Raw genomic sequence first — 21,781 nt, forward strand, 5'->3', positions numbered from 1 at the left:
AGAAAAAAAAAAATGAATATGGGTTGCAAGGGTGTGCTGCTCATGCAAATGAAATGGGGAAGGAGGCACGGAGCAGGGGTAGAAATGGTTTGGTGAGTCAGAGGGGGGCAAGGCCTTTGCCATGCTGCAGCTGGTATGAGCTGAGGTTCCCTCCTTTAGGTGGTCCTGATTCTTCCCTCAGTACACCCATAGCATTCAGCAGCACAAGTCTAACTATGCTCCTTCCACATCCAGAACAGACATTACAAATCAATCACAGAGTTCTTGACAGCTGAGCTTGAGTTTGGCTTCAGAAACTCTCTACCACCACACTCACAGGAGCCATTACTAGTCAACAGGAATCGACCCCCCCCCCGAGATGCAACCCACCTGCCATCACTTCATCAGCCAGAAGTCCTGTCTCACCTGTTGCCACCTGTATCCCACAACAGCCACCTTGCCTGTCAGAGAATCCAGGCATCGTGTGCATATTTCCCAGTGGCCAGGAGGAGTCTAAACTCAGGGATTCTTCCCAGATAATTGAGCCAGGAACTGTCAGTTAGAAAGGGGAAAAAAAATGAAAAAGATTGCCTTTGGGGGGTGGTCCTTTATATGAGAAACAAACAAAAGAAAAATGTTATGTTTGCGTTATCATCAATTCCTCAGCTAACTGTTTGTTCTTTTTTCCTTCTGTTTTCTTTCTATAAAGAAATAAAGAGTTTAAACATAGGTAAGACGAAGAACTCTTTCCCATATAATTTGCTATGGTTCGTTTGTTCCTTGTGTTCGCCTTCTTGTTTTGTGCTTCTTGTGTAATGTTGTATATTTTTATGTACCAAATACAGTAACTTTTTTATGTGCTAATTGTGTGTTGTGGGTATGATAAGCTTTTGCAATTATGAAATGCAGTCAAAAAGCAACCAAATAAGCTGACAGTAATTAGAATTTCTGGGAGATTCGAGAGCACGATAATGAACCCTCAGTGAACCTCTGTCCCGGCTGCTCAGTGTGGTCCATAATTGAGCTAAACAGTTGAGGCAAACTTCGGGCTTTTGTAAATGCTGGACTGGGTTCACAAAAGCTTTAATGAACTGGAAACGGGTCAAAAACTCATTTTCAACTCATTAATGACTTTCCCCCAGATATGTGGTCATTTAAACACCACACACACACACACACACACACACACAAACACGCACATACCCACACAACACAAGTTAATTGCCATTCTGCTGGTCAGAATGAATGCAACAGTTAGATATACTGAGAATTATTATAAAGTTAAATCACCCTTCAGTAGTATGAAAGGTGTAGATGAAGTACTTTTTGTCTAAAGGGCTTCTGTGACCGTGCTGGTTAAGGTTATTTGAAATCGTATTGGTAGAATTCACATGTCAAATGTACAACACGTATTATGTGCATGCACATGAGCACTGCAGTGAAATGGACACCGCATGACTATTCTGATAGAAAAGATGCTCTTACTTTTTGGAGGGAAGAAAAGGGGCAACTTAATGAATGTTGTCTTCACCCTGTGAAACACCAACCATGAAACAGTAGGTCAGAACTGAACAAAAAGTAGAATCAAAATGCCCGGTATCATTATGGTCAAAGGCACAGCCATTGGTAGGTAAGGAAAAAAAAAAGTTTTCTGCCTTTATAATCTTGAAACCCTCAAGATTGGCTAGTTATAGACACCCCGATGCAGCCAAATTCTTTCAAAGAATAGAAATGTCCCCCAAAGACTCTCCCTTTCTTGAAATCCACAGACCAACCATGTTTGCTCCTCCCTGATAGGGAGCATGGCTTCCCACTGTTCCTGCACTGCTCTCTGAGACTCATGGTTTAGAGAGAGGATGGGCTACCTGAAGAATGGTCTCCTGAAGCAACAGCTAACCCTACCTGTCAGCTCCTATGCCAGAGATTCAGAAAAGCCTCCTCAGATCGGACTCCCTAGAAAGTCCAGAATTAATTATCTCGCTCATACATAGGCACAGATGTGCAGTGCCTTGATCTTCCTGAGGATCATGCCAGCTACTGTTCATTTAGTAAGAGGGTGAAGCATCTAATTAAAAAATGGCATGGATTTTTCTCTTTCTGCCCTAATTTGTTTTGCATATATAGATATTCTCTAATGACTTGGCCAAAAAGTGGGGAGGGCAGAAAACAAAGGGAGAGAGAAAGGGAAAGAAAAGAACCCAAAGAAGCCTACTCTTTCAAAAGACCTTGACTTCCAGTTCAATTATCAGTCTTAATAGCAACCTGAAGAGAGGCAGGAATTAAAGATGGCCTCGACTCACAAATAGGTCCTAAAAATAGCTCCCCAACTCTTTTTTTTTTAAATCAGGCAAGAACCCAAATGATAGTGTTTTAATTAGTAATTTACCAGCTAATGTCCACAGGACAAATGCATCTGACACCAACTGCTACCACGCTCACTTTCCCCTCACCTCTTCCAACCCTTCCCCTCCCATCATTCCAGAGTATAATTGAAAAATATCAGGACAAAAAGGCCTTCACTCCTTCTAGGTACATGGACTCCGCCCACTGGCTCAGGAAGCAGCACCCACCACTACCCCCAGTAGATGGGGAATTTGGAATGATCCACCTTGGAGGCGTGGGAGCACTCACTCTGGTCCCAGCCACCATGAGAGGCAGACATCGCGAAAGGGAGACCTGTAGGCTTTTGACCTGGAAGGACCGTTAGGAAGGATATTTGATTTTGTCATTTCCCGAGTAAGAGAGCTGATGCCCACTACTGCCGAAAGACTGGCCTAAGGTCCTCAACCAGGTTTGAGTCACACATCCTGTGTCTTAACCCTGGACCAGTTCCCCGAGTCTTGCTCCATCCTGGCCAGGCTCACGGAGGACACATACAGGTCCCGGGGCCACACAGCCCCCTGATCTACTCCACACACCTAAGAGATTAATACACAGGGAGGTTCAGGATTCAAACCTGTGACCTTGCTGTTAAGCCAGCACAAGAAAGCTACATCTCCCTTGGTAATTCAGATGCCAGGTGCTGGTTTGGTCAGGTTCAAGGGGAAATGTTGAACAGGATGGCAAGATAACTACCCTTTGCACTAAATGCCAGTTTCATTTGCATAGATGCTAGGAAAGAATCAGCTCTAAGGCCAAGGATCGGGGATCTGAGGAACTAGTCATCATAAGCCTAGAAATTTCCAGGTTGCTCCAGTGTTCATGACCTTGGAGGTTTTGTGGAGGCTTAGTGAAAAAGAGAGCATTGTCACAGGGAGAACGGGTTCCTAAATCCCTTGAGACAATACACTAAGCCCCTGGGAAATATAAGAAGCGGGCATCAAGTGAATGCCCTTGCTCACTACAACAGGAGTGGAATGGGGTTCTTTGTGCCAGTTAAATGAAGCAACATTCTGTTGGTTTGATGGGAATCCTCAACTCTTGAAATAGCATGAGAAGCTTAAGCCTAATCATAAGTATCTGAGAGCTACGATGTGTTGAAATATACCTCAGAGCATCACTAATTCACTAAAATGGAAAGACACTAGAGAAGGTAAGAGTGTCGCTAGGATTTTTGTCACCTCCGACCCAAGAGGCCAGCTGCATAATCCCATGCTCTTTTCTCTTTGTGCTTCTCCTAAAGCAACAGCCCAGGACACAAGTACTACCTGGCTGTGGACCCTGTGACTGGCTCTCTCTACGTCTCTGACACCAACAGTCGCAGAATCTACCGTGTCAAGTCCCTGAGCGGGGCCAAAGACCTGGCTGGGAATTCGGAAGTTGTGGCAGGGACCGGCGAACAGTGTCTACCCTTCGATGAAGCCCGCTGTGGGGACGGAGGGAAGGCGATAGACGCAACCCTGATGAGCCCTCGAGGTAAAGACGACAGAAGGAGAGAGCTCTCCACCCTGCTGCAAGCTAAATAAACCCATGTCATCTAAAAACCGTTCTTCCTAAGGTGGTTTGTGGTGAGGCTTCCGGGTCTGTGACGGTGCTTTCAAGCTCACTTATTAAGTAAACTTTACCACCCACGTATATGGTATAGTAGCCCTGCACCTGGAGACCTCTGACTGCCGACAGTCAGAGAGAACCGGAAGACAGTGTTGGCTCCACCTGTCAGAGCACCAGCTGAAGGCACCGGAGACACAGCCGAGCCCAGGGCCTTCCACTGTGCCGGACTTTGATGTTAGACAGTAGTATATCCAAAGTCTGAGGTGCTGTGTGGGTCATGTTGTGGCTACCCAAGAAAACTGTAGCCCTTAAGAATTGAGGGGTGAGTCCTCAGTGAGGCAGGACATTTCCCTCTTAACCAAAAGGATGCCATCTACCTCAAGATCGGTGGCTCTCAACCTTCCCAATGCTGTGGCCCTTTAATACAGTTCCTCATGTCGTAGTGACACCCCCACCTCCACAAACTGAGTTTTGTCACCAGTTCACAACTGTAATTGTGCTATATTACGAATCCTGATGTAAATATCTGTGTTCTCTGAGGGCCTTAGGCTGCCCCTGTGAAAGGGTCATTCAGCCCCACTGCTCTAGCTAGACACATGCCCATGCCCTTCCTTAGATTAACCCGCTTGATCCAGCTGCCCTCCTGGCCAAGGGACTCTCGCCCAGAAAGTTGGGTTCACCACAAGCCACACTAAAGGGGACAGGAGGAATAGCTGGCCCTTTAAGGAGATAGTGTACTTTCCATTCCCAGAATTCCCAGCCCCTGGTGCAGGCACTACAGGAGGCTCTGTTGAGCCTGGCTGCCTTTCCGAGCCCTGACTCAGAAAGACGTAGCTTTCCCTTTCTCTTATCTTCTGTCTTTTTCTTCCAGAAGCTGGCCAGAGCCTAAGTGACTATTTGATACTTTGGGCTCTTTCACTTTTTCTCTAAAGCTCCCCTCCCTGCCTGTTTATCTAGCATGTGGCTGGCCTCCATGCTGGCTTAATTTAAGTAGCATAGCTTCCTCCTGTTCTCCAATCTTCCTCCTCCAGGCAGCTGCTGAGCTTTACAACTTGCCTGCCTTGGGTATTTTTCTTTTAAACTCTTAATTAAATTGTCCTCGAGCTTCAGAGATGGAGGGGAGAGAGAGAGAGAGAGAATATGAGTCGGAAAAGGCCTAGGTAGATAGATGTCTTACTTAGTAAAGTGTTTGTGGCACGTGTGTAAGGACCTGTGGTCAGGTCCCCAGCTCTTAAATTAAAAAAAAAAAAAATCAGGTACAGCGGTACATACCTATACCCCCTCTTCTGGAGAGGCAGAGACCGTGGGATATCCCTGGTTACAAAGAATAGGCAGGTTCCAGGTTCAGTGAGAACCCCCATTTTAAAAAAATAAGGTGAAGAACACCCCAACATCAACCCTGGCCTCCACACGCATGTGCACAGATACAGATATGTATGTACACACACACACACACACACACACACACACACTTAACTAAACAATGAAATTTAAAAAAGCATGGGTGTTATTGCCATGATTCCTGTCCTAGGGAGTTCTTAGAATTGATGAGCATCTATTTGAAAGGCCCGAAGATGCTTGGGGTTAAGGAGTAATCATATCAGGGCCTAATTCTTGTTAGCATTTTTAGCTACTGAGCAAGCAGCCTGCAGCATGGATTAAGGATGCCAAGCCTTGTACTTGGGCACTGAAATGAAAACGCAAAAGAAATAGAAGCTGCAGCCTGTGTCTTATCAGTCCTGCTGCGACAGGGAAATGCTAGGGCTCTGTGTCCCCTGGGGGCACTGGAGTGCTGATTGGAGTCAAGGCTTAATTGGGAATTCTTCCTGGAGGATACATTTTGAATTGGGAGTTTGTGGTTGAAAGCATCATTGTTTCTCAGCCTCATTGTCACAATTAGTCATGAAGGGTATTTGAGTAATACACTAGCAATCATTTTTTTTTTTTAGAGCAATGAACTTTGGTAATAACTCATTTTCCAGAGAGAGCAGAGTCAGGGCTGTTTCCACATTCACTAGCAGCCTTGGTTCTTCTGCAGCTCAGGGTGATGTCATTGGTTGAAGGGGACACAGCTAGCACCCTGGGAATCATGCACATCACAGTGCAGTGTCCTTGAGAAACGTTTGCCTCTAAAGGACTGAGATCTAGTGTTCTGAGGATGCTTACCCATCCCAGTAAGGTCCCTGGTCCAAGCATATCATGCCCAGAGTAGGGCATCCCCATCTCTTCCACAAACCATCCTCCTATCAAAAACAAAACAAACAAACAAACAAAATCCTCATGCTTTCCCCTCTAGGGATCGCAGTGGACAAGAACGGGCTTATGTACTTCGTTGATGCCACCATGATCCGGAAGGTCGACCAGAATGGAATCATCTCCACCCTCCTGGGCTCCAATGACCTCACAGCTGTCCGGCCACTGAGCTGTGACTCCAGCATGGATGTGGCCCAGGTGGGGACTCATTCTTAACCAACTCCTGGGTTTTAGCCCATGGTTCCCACGTGTTCCAGTGTGAGTTGGGAGCATGAGCTGTGAACACAGATCTCTGTTAGTTTGGTGAAGAATCAAGGTAAACTAGACATCCATATGAAAAATGCAGGATGGAAATGGAGGAGAGAGAGGGGGAAAGAAGTAAAAAAGAGAAGACAAACTTGGGATAGAGGAAGGGGGGGAGAGAGAGAGAGAGAGAGAGAAACAGAGAGGGTGATTCTTCTCTGAGAAGCAATGCTGGTGGCACGCTCTAGCAGTGGCAGATTATAGGGTAGGGGCTGCTGTGTAATTATCTCTTGTCTCCATCATTCTCAAAGATTTGAGACTGTGTGGTTTAGTGTTACGTGTCAATCAGAGCTTCCCTGTTAATCTGGAATGATTGCATCTTCGCTATATAAACCTCCACTTTGTGTAGTAGTTACTAGAGCAAAGCCCTCCTCAATCATCCTCCAAAGAGTGTGTTTTATCAGGTCTCTTGCAGTGGCAGAGACCACAGGCTCCTCAAATGTGCAGTGTTTGTTCAAAGAAGCCGGCGCGTATGCTCACCCTGCCTGTAAGAATCTTTTCAACCCTTGGTCAACCTATAAATTTTAGCTCAAATTCCCCAAAAAACTGACAAGTTGCTACCGAGATTTTTATTTCAAATTCCACAGAGGAAGAATGTATTTGACTTGGCTCTGTTCATTTCTTTTTTTCCAAAAGCTCAAGTTGTAGTTTGTTAGCCAGCCTGTTCTTTGTCTGTTCTTTGGCTAGGGCCACCTTCCAAGCCACATGGCTGCCTTTTTGCAAGTTAGACAAATGTGTCTTCTCTAAATGAACACAGCCTTCTCTGACCCATGGCTGGTGGAGCTGACTGTGGGCTGAATTGCATTGGTCCCTTAGGCATTTATCTACCTATACGACCCCGTTTGATGGCTGCAGCCCTGGTTAGTCATCTGAAGCTGAGAAACAGTGTTGTGCGCAGAGCTGGCAGGATGGAGTCAGGACAGATGAAACTGAAGGAAGAGCTTGTCACATGCTCCCCTCTTCTCTGTCATAAACAGCCAGCTCAGGCAAATGGTTCAATGATGAGCAGTCCTCGTACAGCTTGCTCCTTAAAGGCTAAGTTGGTGCTGGAGAGATGCCTCAGCAGTTAAGGGAACTTGTTCCTCTTGCAGAAGACTTGGGTGGGAGTCCCAGCGCCCACCTGGTGGCCTACAACCATACATAACTCCAGTTCCAGGGGAGCTAATGCTTCTGCTCTCTCCCCATCGGGCAGACACAAAGTATTTTGATAGCTAAAGTCTTTTCTCCTAGATGCATAAAATTAGTACGCTAGAGGCCTTTCCTGAAATGCTGTGTCATGTACAGGTTCGCCTGGAGTGGCCAACAGACCTTGCCGTCAACCCCATGGACAACTCCCTCTACGTTCTGGAGAACAACGTCATCCTGCGGATCACGGAGAACCACCAGGTCAGCATCATCGCGGGACGGCCCATGCACTGCCAGGTGCCCGGCATTGACTACTCACTCAGTAAGCTGGCCATCCACTCCGCTCTGGAGTCGGCCAGCGCCATCGCCATCTCTCACACCGGGGTGCTCTACATCACCGAGACGGACGAGAAGAAGATCAACCGCCTGCGCCAGGTTACCACCAACGGGGAGATCTGCCTGTTAGCCGGGGCCGCTTCGGACTGCGACTGCAAGAACGACGTCAACTGCATCTGCTACTCGGGAGACGATGCCTACGCCACGGACGCCATCTTAAACTCCCCGTCGTCCTTAGCTGTGGCTCCGGACGGCACCATCTACATCGCAGACCTCGGGAATATTCGGATTCGGGCGGTCAGCAAAAACAAACCCGTGCTTAACGCGTTCAACCAGTACGAGGCCGCGTCCCCGGGGGAGCAGGAGCTGTACGTGTTCAACGCCGACGGTATCCATCAGTACACCGTGAGCCTGGTGACGGGGGAGTACTTGTACAATTTCACCTACAGCGCCGACAACGACGTCACTGAGCTGATCGACAACAACGGGAATTCCCTGAAGATCCGCCGGGACAGCAGCGGCATGCCCCGCCACCTGCTCATGCCCGATAACCAGATCATCACCCTCACCGTGGGTACCAACGGAGGCCTCAAAGCCGTGTCCACTCAGAGCCTGGAGCTGGGCCTCATGACCTATGATGGGAACACCGGACTCCTGGCCACCAAGAGCGACGAAACTGGATGGACGACTTTCTACGAGTAAGTAGGCTTTTTGACCAATCTCTGTAGGGCCCTCCCTCTCCTCCAGCCGGCATCCGGATGGACCATTCGCGCCGCTTTAAAAAAAAAAAAAAAATTGCCTAGTCACGTCTTCCTAACTTTAATGACTTCTTACAGCCGCGGGGTATTCACGTCCCTTCTCCTGACTCCTAAATGATTTGCTCTATCAGGCCTGTGATATGGAGCACCCTCCCCGCCAGCACTGGGAATTCCTGTTGTCGGCTTGACGCTCAAACTCCAGGATATTGGACACGCACAGCACCTGGGAGATAAAGTGCTGATTAACCCCACTGATTATTCATGTTTGCCATGGGTGCGGAAATTAGAAACTAAGAGGCAGGGTCCCAGCGGGGCCCCTGTGATTTAACAATAGGTCCAGCAACACACTTGATTGCACAGACAGGTAGATAAACTCTGAATTTCCTCCTTAGCAGAAGCAGATCAATACAGATAAAGTGCTCGGTATATTAAAAGATGTGAGGGCTGGTCATATTTCCCCTAACAATTATCTCATACTTAATAGTTCTACCGTTTGCTTTGGGAAAAAAAAAAGAAGCTGTTTTCCCTAGCTCCTGAAGCAGCTTTGGTCAAGCAAGCCTGCTGCCACAGGTATTAACCTAAGAGCTGCTGGTTGGAGGAAGCTGCTAATCCTGAGTCCCCAGTGACCTGCTGGAGACTGAACGGAATTTACCAGCCTCTGGGCTCTCTCCACCGCAGTGAGCGAATGTTATGCATTAAGAGCCCTGACTTGCTTTCTATCTCGGTGTTGCTGCTAGCTGAGAATTTAGTAAGTTAGGGAGGGGATACCACAGAGAGATGGGGGTGGGAGGGACAAGAAAAAGAAGACTTCATTGTTGATCACCTTTAAATCAACAATGTTCGCTTTCTGTTTGTCAGAAAGCCTGTGGGTTTGGGAGAATGCAAAGGAAGCTGTCGCCACCTGCTGGAGCTTTCCTTCATTGCAGAATTGCTTGCCTGGACCCGACTTCCCTCTTGGGGATAACTAAGCTCTCTATGGGGATTTCTGAGCAGCCTCACGTCCTTCAAGGTGCTGGCACCTGATCACACTTCACCAGCCAATGCTCTTTTCCTCTACAGGGACCATCCGTGTGTCACCTTTAGTTCTCAGCAGGTTCGGTTTAAGGCTTTAACACACACACCTCCTGGATGCTTCTCTCTGTCCGTTTGGTTTGCAGTTTGAGTCTTCTGCATGCTTTACTTTGTACTCTCACCATTCCCACTTCTATGGGTCCCGATCTCCTGAGGGTCAGAGTCTACCTCAGCAAACTGAGGCCCAGAAGGGTAGAAAATATAACTCCCCTAAAGCCAGGCCCACCAGAAGAGAGGAGCTATGTAGGTGCCTTGCAGTTGTGGCCAACTCCTCCTCCAAATCCACCCAGTAGGGAAACAGCCTGTATCACACGGTCTAGATGCTGACTTCCCTCAGAATGAAGCTCAGCAGTTATGTTCTAGAAACGGCAGGTCTGCAGTCTTCCAAGCTGGAATGAGCCACTCCGCAGAAGTTACATTTCACTGTCTTAGAAGGTAGCTTTTGGGGTTCCAGTCAAAACAGAGATGTAGGAATTGAGCTTTGGGGATCCTCCCATGCTGCCACATCCCCAGAGTAAGGAAGAGCATCCTTCATTTATCTTTCTCTTTTCATCGGCACGAGGCATGGGATTTTGTCCATTTCCTTCTCATCCACACCCCCATTGCTCACACCAGCCATTTACATGGAGGTGTTTGGTGAATGTCTACTGACTATAAAGCGGTCAAAGGCCCTTGGCCACAAAGGTCCTGCCACAGAGGTCCTACCAGGTCTGTTGGCTTAACCCTGAGACCCCGTTGCTGGCAATTACTGCTCTTACTCCTGAAGGCAGGGTTTCTGCACAAAAAGCTGAATCTGCACGTCTGTCACGGGGAAAACAAGCGAAGCAGTGGGCAGCTGCATCCCCCATGAGAGTCAGTCTGCAAGCCAGAGAGCCTGCCTTCTCCCCAAGCCTGTGAGGTGTCTGCTGCCTCCCCTAGTGCTCCCTCTCCACTGCTTCCCCCAGAGGGGAAACTCTATTTCCTCCTCTCAGAAGCATGGACAGCAGCCGACCCATTACAGGTATCCTGGGACTTCACAGGACTGGACTTCAGATCCTACTCAGGTTCCAGAGAATGCACTCAACACAGTCCCCGCTCTGTGAACCTCTGCAGGCAAGTGCTGTGCAAGACACCCAAACATTAATACCATCTCACCGCTTTCATACTTTCACATGCTTTCTGCTTCTAAACTGTGAAAGGAAGCTACAATTGCTAAGATACAAGAATATCCAAAGAAGAAGCGAAAAATTAGTCAAAACCCCACGCAGAAAAACACCATTAATATTTATATGTGTATATTTTCAGAGATGCTTGCCTACATTTACAAACTCATATGCTAGGATGGGAGGGTTCTTTGTTCTCTTTTCCACTCAACTCTGTTTCTGTGTGTGTGCTCGTGCACACAGACGCATGTGCCAATAAATAGGAATCCACACTGTTCATTTTGACAGCCGCCTAGGTTTCTGTCTTCTGTATAGGTAATTATTTAGTAATCTTTAATCACTGATCCTTCAGTATAGTTCTAATTTGTCACTTGTGTAAATAGGATCTTTGGACTCCCATCTGAGAAACCACTGTTTTAGTATGGGAAAAACACACACACACAAAGGGATCTCCTTTGTCTTGGAAGGCCTGGGTACCCTCTGTACTTACAGCATCAAGCTTCTGCATGGAAGGTGCTGCCTGGATTTCCACTGCACACTACCCTAGGGAGGGGATAGGACAGAGACAAGAGGCTGGACCCTCCTCCCCCAGCTTCCTGTTACCCTCACCACCTTTACCCCGCTGGCCATGCAGCTTAGCATCCACAGAGTGTGGCTGTTTCCTCGCTTCCCTAAAGATATTGCATGCTTTATCACTAATTTTTCCCACTGCTTCCCCGTGGGCTCCTCCATGAAGAACATCCTTCCCATGTACTGTCCGAGCTCCAGGACCCATCACTCAGAACCTGCCAACTGGCTTCCTCTCCCCAGTTCAGAAGGAGGCCCTCCTCCTGCCAGAGGTCCAACTGTGTGTCCTTTTTCATTCTCTAAGCAAAGGCCTCATTGCTCCATCCTTTTCTCCATCTCTCCTGAGGGCGAGGGCCCATGCAGGAGCGCACAGAGGCTTTTTCCAGATGCAAACTGTGGGAAGAGCCATTTTCCTCGCCCAAGGTCAGAGGAGTCTAAAAACAGTGAGTGGTCTTCTAGTGAGGGCAAATGCTTTCCATTGTGGACATAGCAAAGCCAGCCCCACCTGCTGAGAAAGGGTGAAGACAATATACATCCATAAAGAACTCTCTTCAGGGAATTTGCAGGCAACAAATGTGATCATACCATGGTCAGACACGGATAGTGAGGACAGTTGAGTCCAGGGAGTCTCCCAGCAGTCTAGGGTCCATGAGCTTGGTTGGTTTGGGACTACATGACCAAGCTAGGTTTGGAGGGCTTTAGCAAGGACATAGAGGTAGCATTTTGTCCAGGCTGACTTGAGAGGTCTACAAGGCGATGAGTAGAATGAGGTGGTATCCCTGCAAAAGACTAAGGCTTGCACAGTCTCAAATGCCAGCTTCTGTTTGGATTGTGTGAACAACCAGTAGGGGAAACAGTGTGGCTTAAGAGCTGGAGAAATGTCCCAGTGATTAAGAGCACTCACTGCGCTTCTGGAGAACTCAAGTCCAGTTCCCAGCACCCACATTGGGCTTCTGACAACTGCGTGTAACTCCAGTTCTAGAGGGTCTTATGTTCGCTTCTGGCTTTCATGGGCATGGGTACAACACACACACACACACACACACACACACACTTAAAACTACGTAAGTGTACGGTGGCTTTCTCAGCAGAGACATGACACGATGGAGTGGATACTTGGGAAGCGCTGACCTGGTAGTTCTGCAAGACACATAAAAAGGCAACAGAGGGTACTCTGAAGTAGCTCTTCCCACCAGGTCAGGAAGGGGTAGTTAAGCACACCCTGCCTGAGACCAGCAGATAGCTTTTTCCTGAGCTGAAATCAGTGACATCAATGGGCACAAGAAAGCCACAGCCACAGTTCCTTGGGGCAGGCTGAGGTTTGGGTTGCTGCAGGGCTTCAGTGTAGAGCACCACCCAGTGACCTCCACCCTCTGGTCTCTCCTTCTCAGTCCCGGTGGGTCTGGACTTCCTGTGGGTCTGAATGTCAAGAAAATTTCTGGAGGATGTGCTTCCAACTGGCATTTCTTTCTTCCAGCTATGACCATGAGGGCCGTCTGACCAACGTGACACGCCCCACAGGCGTGGTGACCAGCCTGCACAGGGAGATGGAGAAATCCATCACCATTGACATTGAGAACTCTAACCGTGATGACGACGTCACTGTGATCACCAACCTCTCTTCAGTGGAGGCCTCCTACACAGTGGTGCAAGGTATGCGCTGAGCTCATCCCCAGCTCCAGAGCCAGAAATCCCTCGCCTGAGAAGACATCAAAACATCCAGAACATTGCTCTGCTTTCTGCCTTACTCAAATGTCTACAGCAAACCCACTCTGCCAGAAAACAGTCCCAGGGAAAAAGAAAATAAAATAAAAGTAAATCTCTCAGATTCAGGGAAATGTCATACCTTCTTACCAAAGGTTTAGTTATCTGGAGAAATCAACATATCTAAAAACATCTGATTTTTATCCCCAACAACCTTCTTCCTGTTTCTTACCTTTTATTTTTCCTCCATCCTCTAAAAATACAGCCCATGTCATTATTGTCACAAATACAGTTTGTTCTCCAGGGCCACCACCGAATTTTGTTTTCATTGTTTCAGTCTGATTCTCTCTTGCAAACATGGTTTTATTGAGTTGACTGGCCTGGAATCCAAGCTCTTGAGCAATCTCTTGCCTGGACCCGGATCCCCAAGGTCTCTGACCACCCGTTGTTTTTGTTGTATCAAGTCCAGGGCAAGCTCAGGGGCTGGCAAGTAACAGCATTTTGCAGATTAATTTTTTTCTTTTAATTAAGATATAATGTCGGTGGGCTAGCCAGTTGTCAGAGGATAAAAGTGTCGTCTCGGCAGATAAATGATGACATTTCTAGACTATTATCCCTCGGCAAAGCCTGTTTCAATGGCTCTATTTCTGCTCCGCCAGATGATTAATGATGTAGATTCTGTCCTTCTGTATGATGGCCGGAGTCACTGAGTGACAGGTACACCCTTGCTCACTCCCCCAAAGCTGGCATCTCAAAGGCTAGCCCAGCCTGGCTTCCTCACCTGGATGATGAGGAAACAGTGTGCCTATGAAAGCAGGCTCCTGCATGTGATTCTTTGATACAGGGAAAGGTCAGGAGTCTGATTGACTGGTGTAGATTCTATTCAGGAAGATAAACACCCATTATCAGCCCCTACTGTCTCCAACTACCTCACACTGTGTGTGTTTCCCAAGTTCTTTGGTAACATCGTGATACAGGCAGCAATGATGCCATGAAAAGAGGGAAGGTAGCTCTTTCTCTTCACTGTGCTGATGAATGCTGGACTTGCTTTGCAGTGCATCTGACCTGTGGTTAGAACATCAACCTTGGGTTAGATGATAGGCCAGAGGGGAGGAAAAATGGAAGTGGTTTGCCTTTCATTTATTATTTTATACATATAGATATATAAGCTAAAATATATATGTTAAAGTTCAGGGATTTGATTGACACAAATTGTGTAGGCAATAGACATCTTTAAATGTTTAAATGTGCTATTAATAGTCTTCAGTGAGTAAAAGAAAAATATCATGGCATAATTATTTCTGGAGTGCCACATATTAATAATGTTTTCCTTCCCATGGATCAGTAGCATCTCCGCTACTCACCTTCCCATTGTGTGTGTGCTAATTGAAGGCAGCCTCAGACTGACAGCTGCAAAGCACCATGGAAACCTGTAAAAATAGGGGTTCTATTCTCTCCTGACTAATCGAGTAGATAATTTCTCTCTCTCCACCCCCACCCCCACCAACATCCTTCCAGATCAAGTGCGAAACAGCTACCAGCTCTGCAATAACGGGACCCTGCGGGTGATGTACGCCAACGGCATGGCTGTCAGCTTCCACAGTGAGCCCCACGTCCTCGCCGGCACCATCACCCCCACCATCGGGCGCTGTAACATCTCGCTGCCCATGGAGAACGGCCTGAACTCCATTGAGTGGCGCCTGAGGAAGGAACAGATTAAAGGCAAAGTCACCATCTTTGGGAGGAAGCTCCGGGTAAGCGGCTCTAAAGACGGTCCCTGCCACACGCTTGGAGGGGGCCGGGCCCCTTTCTCGAATGCAGAGGGGATGTTAGACCACTGTGTGGTCACAAAGTAAGATGTCAGCCAGCCTGAGCAATCAGGGAGGTATTCCAAGAGGAAGTTAAAAAAAAAGTGATCAAACTTATATCTTTGAAAGAACACTTATTGAGGACATGTGTGCAAAAACTGAGACACACCTATTGAGGATGTCCATGCTGTGGACACTAAGTTAAACACCTTATTTGCATTACTGTAATCTTTTCGGTAGCTTTTGGGGATCATTGCTCTCACTCCCAGTTCTCAGATGAGAAACAAGGAAGCTAATTAAACGTCAGGACGTTATAGCAAAAACTCCAGGCTAAGCCAGAGTTTTGACTGCAGGTCCACCTTTCTGTCTTATTCACTGGCCATAATCCTTAGCCACAGTCCCACACGTCTTCCTGTTTAGATGATAGAGAGCTCTCTGGACCCTGCTCCTGTCAGTTCTTGTCACACAGAGGGACCTACTTCTAGCGTGGTGACAACCCTTCTCCCAGGATGAGGAGATGAGTACCAGAAAGCTCAGTCTTCATCATATCTTAAGCATGTTTACTGAGCACTTAGAGACGGGCCCTGTGCTGGTCCTTAAGGTAGATGTCACACAAGCAGGGCCCCGGCACTCTCATCCAGGGACTAAGGGCAAGAAAGGGGAGACAGGCAAGGAGTCGACTAATAAAGACCTAAGGTAATTGCAGGTCAGGAGAGGTCCTAGGAAGACAGTCAGGCACAGAACAAGGCAAAGTCCAAACAGTGCTTTCGGATCCCTGGGAGGGGAAGACTGAGCACCTGCCAAACTCGGGTCATCACTTCTGAAACCCAGCCAGCCAGGTGACCTCTCTGAAGAGGGAGGCCGATCCGTATTAAGATTCTGCCTTTGTCTGGCTGGAGTTTAATTCCCCACATTAGGTTATCAGCAGACTCCCATGTTTTTCTTCCTCTGCTGATATCTGCAAAGTTGCAAGCTGCGGTATCTTCCTAAAGACAAAAATGGAATGAGATTAGTGGCTAAATCCTTAATGACTGGATTCAGGGCTGTGTAATTGATTTTTGATATGCTGCACTGTAGAAGTTGATTATAAGTAGTAATCGTGCCTTTTCCTTGATAAATTAGTTATGCATTTTGACTAAGTTTTCAAAATAAAGATAAATGTGGCCCTAAAATAAAATGGCAATAATCTCAACTCTGAATATTAAAATTCTTAATAATGGTACTTGTGGTAATTAACAGAAGTTAGGCACGCAAGTCTTCTAACTGAGTTTCTTCCAGGGTTAGACTTGCTGGCATCGTGTTTATGCAAATCAAAACACAGTTTTATCTATCAACACCTCAACATTTAATTGTCTGGTGTTCGTTCCTGTAACAATAATCACATATCCATTTAGCTCTCTTAAATGAAAATCACTATGAGATTATAACAGGTTGAGTGGACTGAAAATGTAATTTGAAAATGAGGGAGAAAGCCTGGAATTTATTTGCATCTCATTTGTTTTAATTCAGTTCATAAACTGTTTAGTGAATGAAATAAAAGAAACTCCTGGAAATGGGGGGGGCCACTGGAAGAAAGGTTGGGGGAAGTGCTGAGCGCAGTGTGGATTCAGGGACCTGGGTGGCCTTCCCTTCCTGTACTTCGTGAGTTCCTTTATAGGAATGTTGCAGCAGCATCTGTCGGCAGCCACAGCAAGCAGTCCATCTCAGTCCGGAGAGGTCTGGACTTGTCTCCCTATGGCAAGCCTTGCCATCTCTTTTCACTCCTTTTCTGACATCCGATAGGCCCGAGCATCTTTTATCCATGTAGGGAAGGGTTTACTGAGTGTCTGTCTTTGTCTAACACCATGGAACATGCAGGTTAGAGAAAAAGAAAAGCAGAGTCCTTCTGCCAAGGGAGCTCGAGGTCTGGTGACAAAGACATTGCGAGTGTCACCATGTTAAGCCAGTACCACAAGGAGAGGATCAGATACTGTATCAGTCAGGAGCAGTGATACTCAGCCTGGATAACAAATAGGCCCTGAAGTTTCAGAAGCTTCACTCATCACAATCCAAGTGAGCCACACAGCAATTCTTCATGATGGCTAGACCCAGTTGCTCCGAGTTTGGGATCCCACTAAATCAAGCACACACGGCCCCTGAAGCTTCTATAGAAGAGGGAGAGTTTCAACAGCTCAGGGGAGCTTGGTGAGCTAGCATGAATGTGACATGCATTCATTCCCTGTGCCCAGAAGAGAACAGTTAGGTTAACCCCCAGGAAGCTTGGAAAATGACTTTTCTGATTACCAGGGAAAAAAAACCAAAAGAAGATTTCAGGAACCCAAATGAGGTCACAAGTTTGACAAGAGACCAGGGGGTGCTTCGGGGAAGTAGGGGTCAATTCTACAGAGCAGCAGACATTAGCCAGGCACAGATAATGGGAAAGAAATTTCCAGACAGAGAAAGACGCCCTCAAGGAGGCCAGGATACTGGGGTAGAGGTCTCCAGTTCAGAAAACCTCCAAAACTCGTGAGGCCTGAGAGAAAGTGGCCAGGGCCGCATGGAAGGGAGTATTATACCAGGCCGGTATTTATCCTGAGAGCCATGGAGAGTTGTCCCAGGGCTTAATTAGCAGAGTGATGTGTGGGGAAGCGTGGATTAGAAAGATCTCTCCAGCTTCCCTGAGTGCAGAGGAAGACAGACGAGGAGGAGACCAGACAGGAGGAGAGGGATGGCTCAGAGCTGTTACAGTAATGCAAACTAGAAACTGGTCTCCAGCAGGGGAAAAAGAGAGAGAAGAGGGAGAGGCCTGAGAGAATTGCAACACACATGATTAATAGGATTTGGCAGCGAGCCTGGCTGCCGTGCGGTGCTGACTTCCAAGAGGCCTTCCACGTGATCGTGTAGACCAGGAAGGCTGTGCCAGACTCTGAGCTGGCTGATGGAGAGAGGCCAGACACTAAAAGCCAGAATAGGTGTGGGAAGCAGTGCGACCCCAGCCCTGCCTTTTAAGATAAAGAGGCCAGGGAGGAAGTTGAAGATCTAGCTGGTCACAGCCATGGCACAGGTTGTAGCCCCAGCACAGCATGTGGAGTGAGTCTCAGGAGCTAAGGTAGCAACTGGCAGTGTCACACACTAACCCAGATGGACTGGCCTCTTCCCAGCACCAGCCAGCTCCTACAAGTCTGACCACTTGAGGGCTGTGAGGTCCAGTGTTGAGAGGTGTCCAAAATTCCCAGCAAAAGAACTTGGCTGTAACAGAACAGACAGTGAAGTCCTAAGCTGTTCCTGGAGACCTGTCTTGTCACAGATCTCCTATCAGAAATACGCCTTAGCCAATGAAAAAGCCAAACCTTCTTCCTTTTAGACTGGGAACGTGTGATATGGCAGTGAGTACTGGAAGGATCAGTTGGTTCCCTGACTGGGGTCGAGCAAGGCCAGAGTTCCATCAGACCCCTCACCCCAAAGGCTTGTCTCTTTCTTGAGAGGTTACTTCCTCTTGCTTTCCTCCACACCTCACTGTTCCCTCTGGCGTCTCAGAAAACAGCTGCTTCACAGCAGCTCTCAGCTGCATGAACACGGGGACCATGCCGCCTCACAGTACTGGTGGCGCGTGTCCTGTGGGAAGACGTGATAAACGTTGTCCTCTTTAGGCTCCACCTTGAAGGTAAAAAACAGGCATGTGCTGTGTCACACAGTGGGACACTGCAAGGGAGCAGCTGGCACTAGAGACTCCAAGACGTCACCGAGTTAACATCGCTTTCTTCTCTTCCTCATAGCCCCCTTCCCTCTCCCCATAGTATTCACCTTGGCAGTTGGTCTAATTTTCTGATACAGTGGGCTTCATACTGAGGGTCAAGAAGACTTAGCCAAGATCTTACATCCTCTCAGCTTAGTAAAACCAGGGAACAGGAACTCTGCCTTCCCATGGAGGGACTGAGACCGGCCCTGGCATGGGTGGAGTTCACCTCCCTGCTCCAGTCACAGTTTAGGGAGATGGAGACCTATGTTTGGCCAAGCCCAGGTCACATTTCTAAACCTGACTGTTGTAAGGGAGTCATTTAGACCATAGAAGGTTTGAAAAAAGAGGGTCTTATACCAAAAGCACAAAGGAAGGGCTACTAAGCTGGAGAGGGTAGGGAGGAAATTTATTCTGTCTTCCATCCCTCCAGAGTCTGGCCACAGGCAAACCAGAAGCCCGTCTCCCCCACCCACTCCCAGGCTTCTGGGAGAGGGGACTGAAAATGAGCCCTTCTACTATGATTTAAAACCTCTTCTCTCTCCTAACGTGGATTTGTACCTGATTCTCTCTGAAAACGAAGGCATGTGACACTAGGGTATTTCTCCTTGATTGTGATTTACATAGAGATTGCAAATGCAAGAAACAGCTACACAGGTGGGTATCAGAACAAAAGAAAAATTGCTTCCAAGATAATCTTCCATTGTGATGCTGGTATCGGTTATCAGCATTCCAATATAAAGTGGGAGTTAGTAATTGTTTTGGTTTCCATACAATTAGCATGATACACACTGGTGTGAATTACTTTTACTTATGTAGCGTATCACACAGCGTGTTAGGAGGAAGGTGGGTGTAAGCATGCATATGTGCCCATGATCATGCCATCCTGAACTCAGTTCTGTGTTGATCATGCCATCCTGAACTCAGTTCTGTGTAGGGCCTGCCCAGGCTGGTCTGTTAACATGCATCTATCGCCTCGAAAGCCTGGATTCTGTCCTTCATTCTGTCCTTCATCTGTCCTTCTGTCCATGGTGCATTCATTCTTTACCTATCCGGTGTTTAGTCTTGGCACAGTTACTAACCACTCAGTGTGTTCATGTGACCAAAACAGACAAGACCCTATATGACCTTGAGAGCATGCCTAATGCATCCGGAACAGTTTGCAGCACCTTCAGTGTGAATATTAGTTTGAATTATACATAATTAGAAGATAAGCCTCTGTGCTCACATTAAACCTTGAATTCTCTTAAGCAAACAGTACTTCACTTTTGGACAATGTATTGTACTAGAAAGTCTTTTGTTGTTGCTGGTTTAAAGATTGAAAACATTCAATTATGTCTATATGAGGCAGAGCACATACCCTCAGAGTCCAGGAGGTATCAGATTCCCTAAAGCTGGAGCTACAGGCAGTTGTGAGCTGCCCAACAGGGTACTGGGAACTCAACCCAGGTCCTCTACAAAATTAATCCACACTCTTAACCACCGAGCCATATCTCCAGCTCCCTTGCTGGTGGGTTGTTTCTTTATTTGTTTGTTTGTTTGTTTGTTTTCCTAGAGCCAACTTTATTTGGGGAAGAAGAAGGGAGAATTTGTAGAATGCCCACCTCCAGTCTCAGACTTAAGTCTCCAAGCTGCCACTTCCTCTCTGTCCCCATTCTCTCATGGGTGAGGGGGACAGGGCTGAGTGAGCTGGGGGGAGGGGAGGGGCATCTGGACCTAGCAGAGTGAGAATGCAAGGCAGGAAGCAGAGAAGGGAGAATAGGGTAGAAGGCAGGAAAGTAGATTTAGGATGTCCAGGGTGGGAAATGGCAGCCAGCGCTGTATACATTCTTAGCCAACACAGGTGGCTACAGCATGGCCCCGGCATGGCCCGGTACCCATGAGTGTATGGACCCAGTAAGTGTCAGGGGTGAGGCACTGTTTCATTGTTGTTCTTTAAGACAGGGCCTTGCTGTGTAGCCCAGGCTGGCTTTAAACTTTCAGTCCTACCATCACAATCTCCCAAGTGCTAGGATCACAAGTACACTTACACAAGCATTTAGGATGGTGTGGAGAGAAGTGTTAAAAAGAAAATCAAAAACGAAAAACACCTTAAGTGTCAGCAAAGCAACACAAGCAATGATAAAAGATAAATAGCATATAAAGAAACTGTGGTGATGCTCTGAAGAAAAAGCCTAGGTTAAGAATGGGGAATAGGGGGCCTGGAGAGATGGCTCAGTGGTTAAGGGCACTGACTGTTCTTCCAGAGGACCCAGGTTCAAATCCCAGCACCACATGGCAACTCACAACTGTCTATAACTCCAAGATCTGAAACTATCACATGCAGACAAAACACCAATGCACTTAAAATAAAGGTAAATAAATTTTTAAAAGTAAATAAATAACTGGGCATGGTGGTGCACACTCAGAGAGGCAGAGGCAGTGGATCTCTGTGAGTTCAAGGCCAGCCTGGTCTACAAAGTGAGTCTAGGACGGCCAGGGATACACAGCGAAACCCTGTCTTGAAAAATTAAAATTAAAAAATAAATTAAAATAAAAAGAATGGGGACAAGAATGGGTAAGTTAAGGCTACTCTGAGAAAAATGACATTTGAGCTGAAACCCAAATGAGGAATAAATGGGGATTTTTCTGGCCTGGGGTGGAAGAAGAGCCATCTAGACTAAGATCCTTGCATGTTCCAAGGCCCTGAATTTGTGGAGGCAAGGTTCCAAGAATCCTGAACAGAAAAAAAAAAAAAAAAAAAAGCAGTGTGGATGAAGTAGACTAGATGAGGGGATTTGGAGGGGCCAGAGCTGCCGTGGCTATGGTAAGGATCTGTGAGACGCAGCAGCCTGTACAGTATCTAGCAGAGATGCAGAGGACTGTCTGAGCCTCGCTTGTCCTGCCTGTGTTCCAACGCGTCCTCTGGGAAATTCTTTGTCAGCCCCTGTGCTGTCAGGCCCCACCCCTACTCTGCATTTGCTTGCTGGCCTTCACTCTCGTCACTGCACTGATTCTCCTCCTCCAGAGTTCATCCGCCTCTGTTGTCGTGAGAAAGTTGCCCGGCTCTGTCTTAGTGCCTGTCACAGTAGCAAGCACACAGTAGGTACT

The 21,781-nt window shown here is 47.3% G+C and overlaps 1 protein-coding gene across 15 annotated transcripts in view; it reads left to right on the forward strand.

Annotated features, from left to right (window-relative positions):
• The window catches only part of Tenm2 (teneurin transmembrane protein 2), a 1,501,569-nt gene that overhangs the window by 1,458,519 nt on the left and 21,269 nt on the right, over window positions 1-21,781 (forward strand). For 13 of the 15 annotated variants that reach the window (XM_060363849.1, XM_060363848.1, XM_060363852.1 and 10 more), the window contains 6 exons: window positions 689-709; window positions 3,602-3,834; window positions 6,206-6,360; window positions 7,750-8,624; window positions 12,942-13,117; window positions 14,687-14,922. In XM_060363849.1, the coding sequence (XP_060219832.1) occupies window positions 689-709; window positions 3,602-3,834; window positions 6,206-6,360; window positions 7,750-8,624; window positions 12,942-13,117; window positions 14,687-14,922 (1,696 nt within the window). The remainder of the gene's footprint in view (window positions 1-688; window positions 710-3,601; window positions 3,835-6,205; window positions 6,361-7,749; window positions 8,625-12,941; window positions 13,118-14,686; window positions 14,923-21,781) is intronic. The other 2 variants (XM_060363851.1, XM_060363854.1) reach the window with 1 other exon arrangement.

This window comes from Meriones unguiculatus, chromosome 11, assembly GCF_030254825.1.
Source record: "Meriones unguiculatus strain TT.TT164.6M chromosome 11, Bangor_MerUng_6.1, whole genome shotgun sequence".
Lineage (NCBI taxonomy): Eukaryota > Metazoa > Chordata > Mammalia > Rodentia > Muridae > Meriones > Meriones unguiculatus.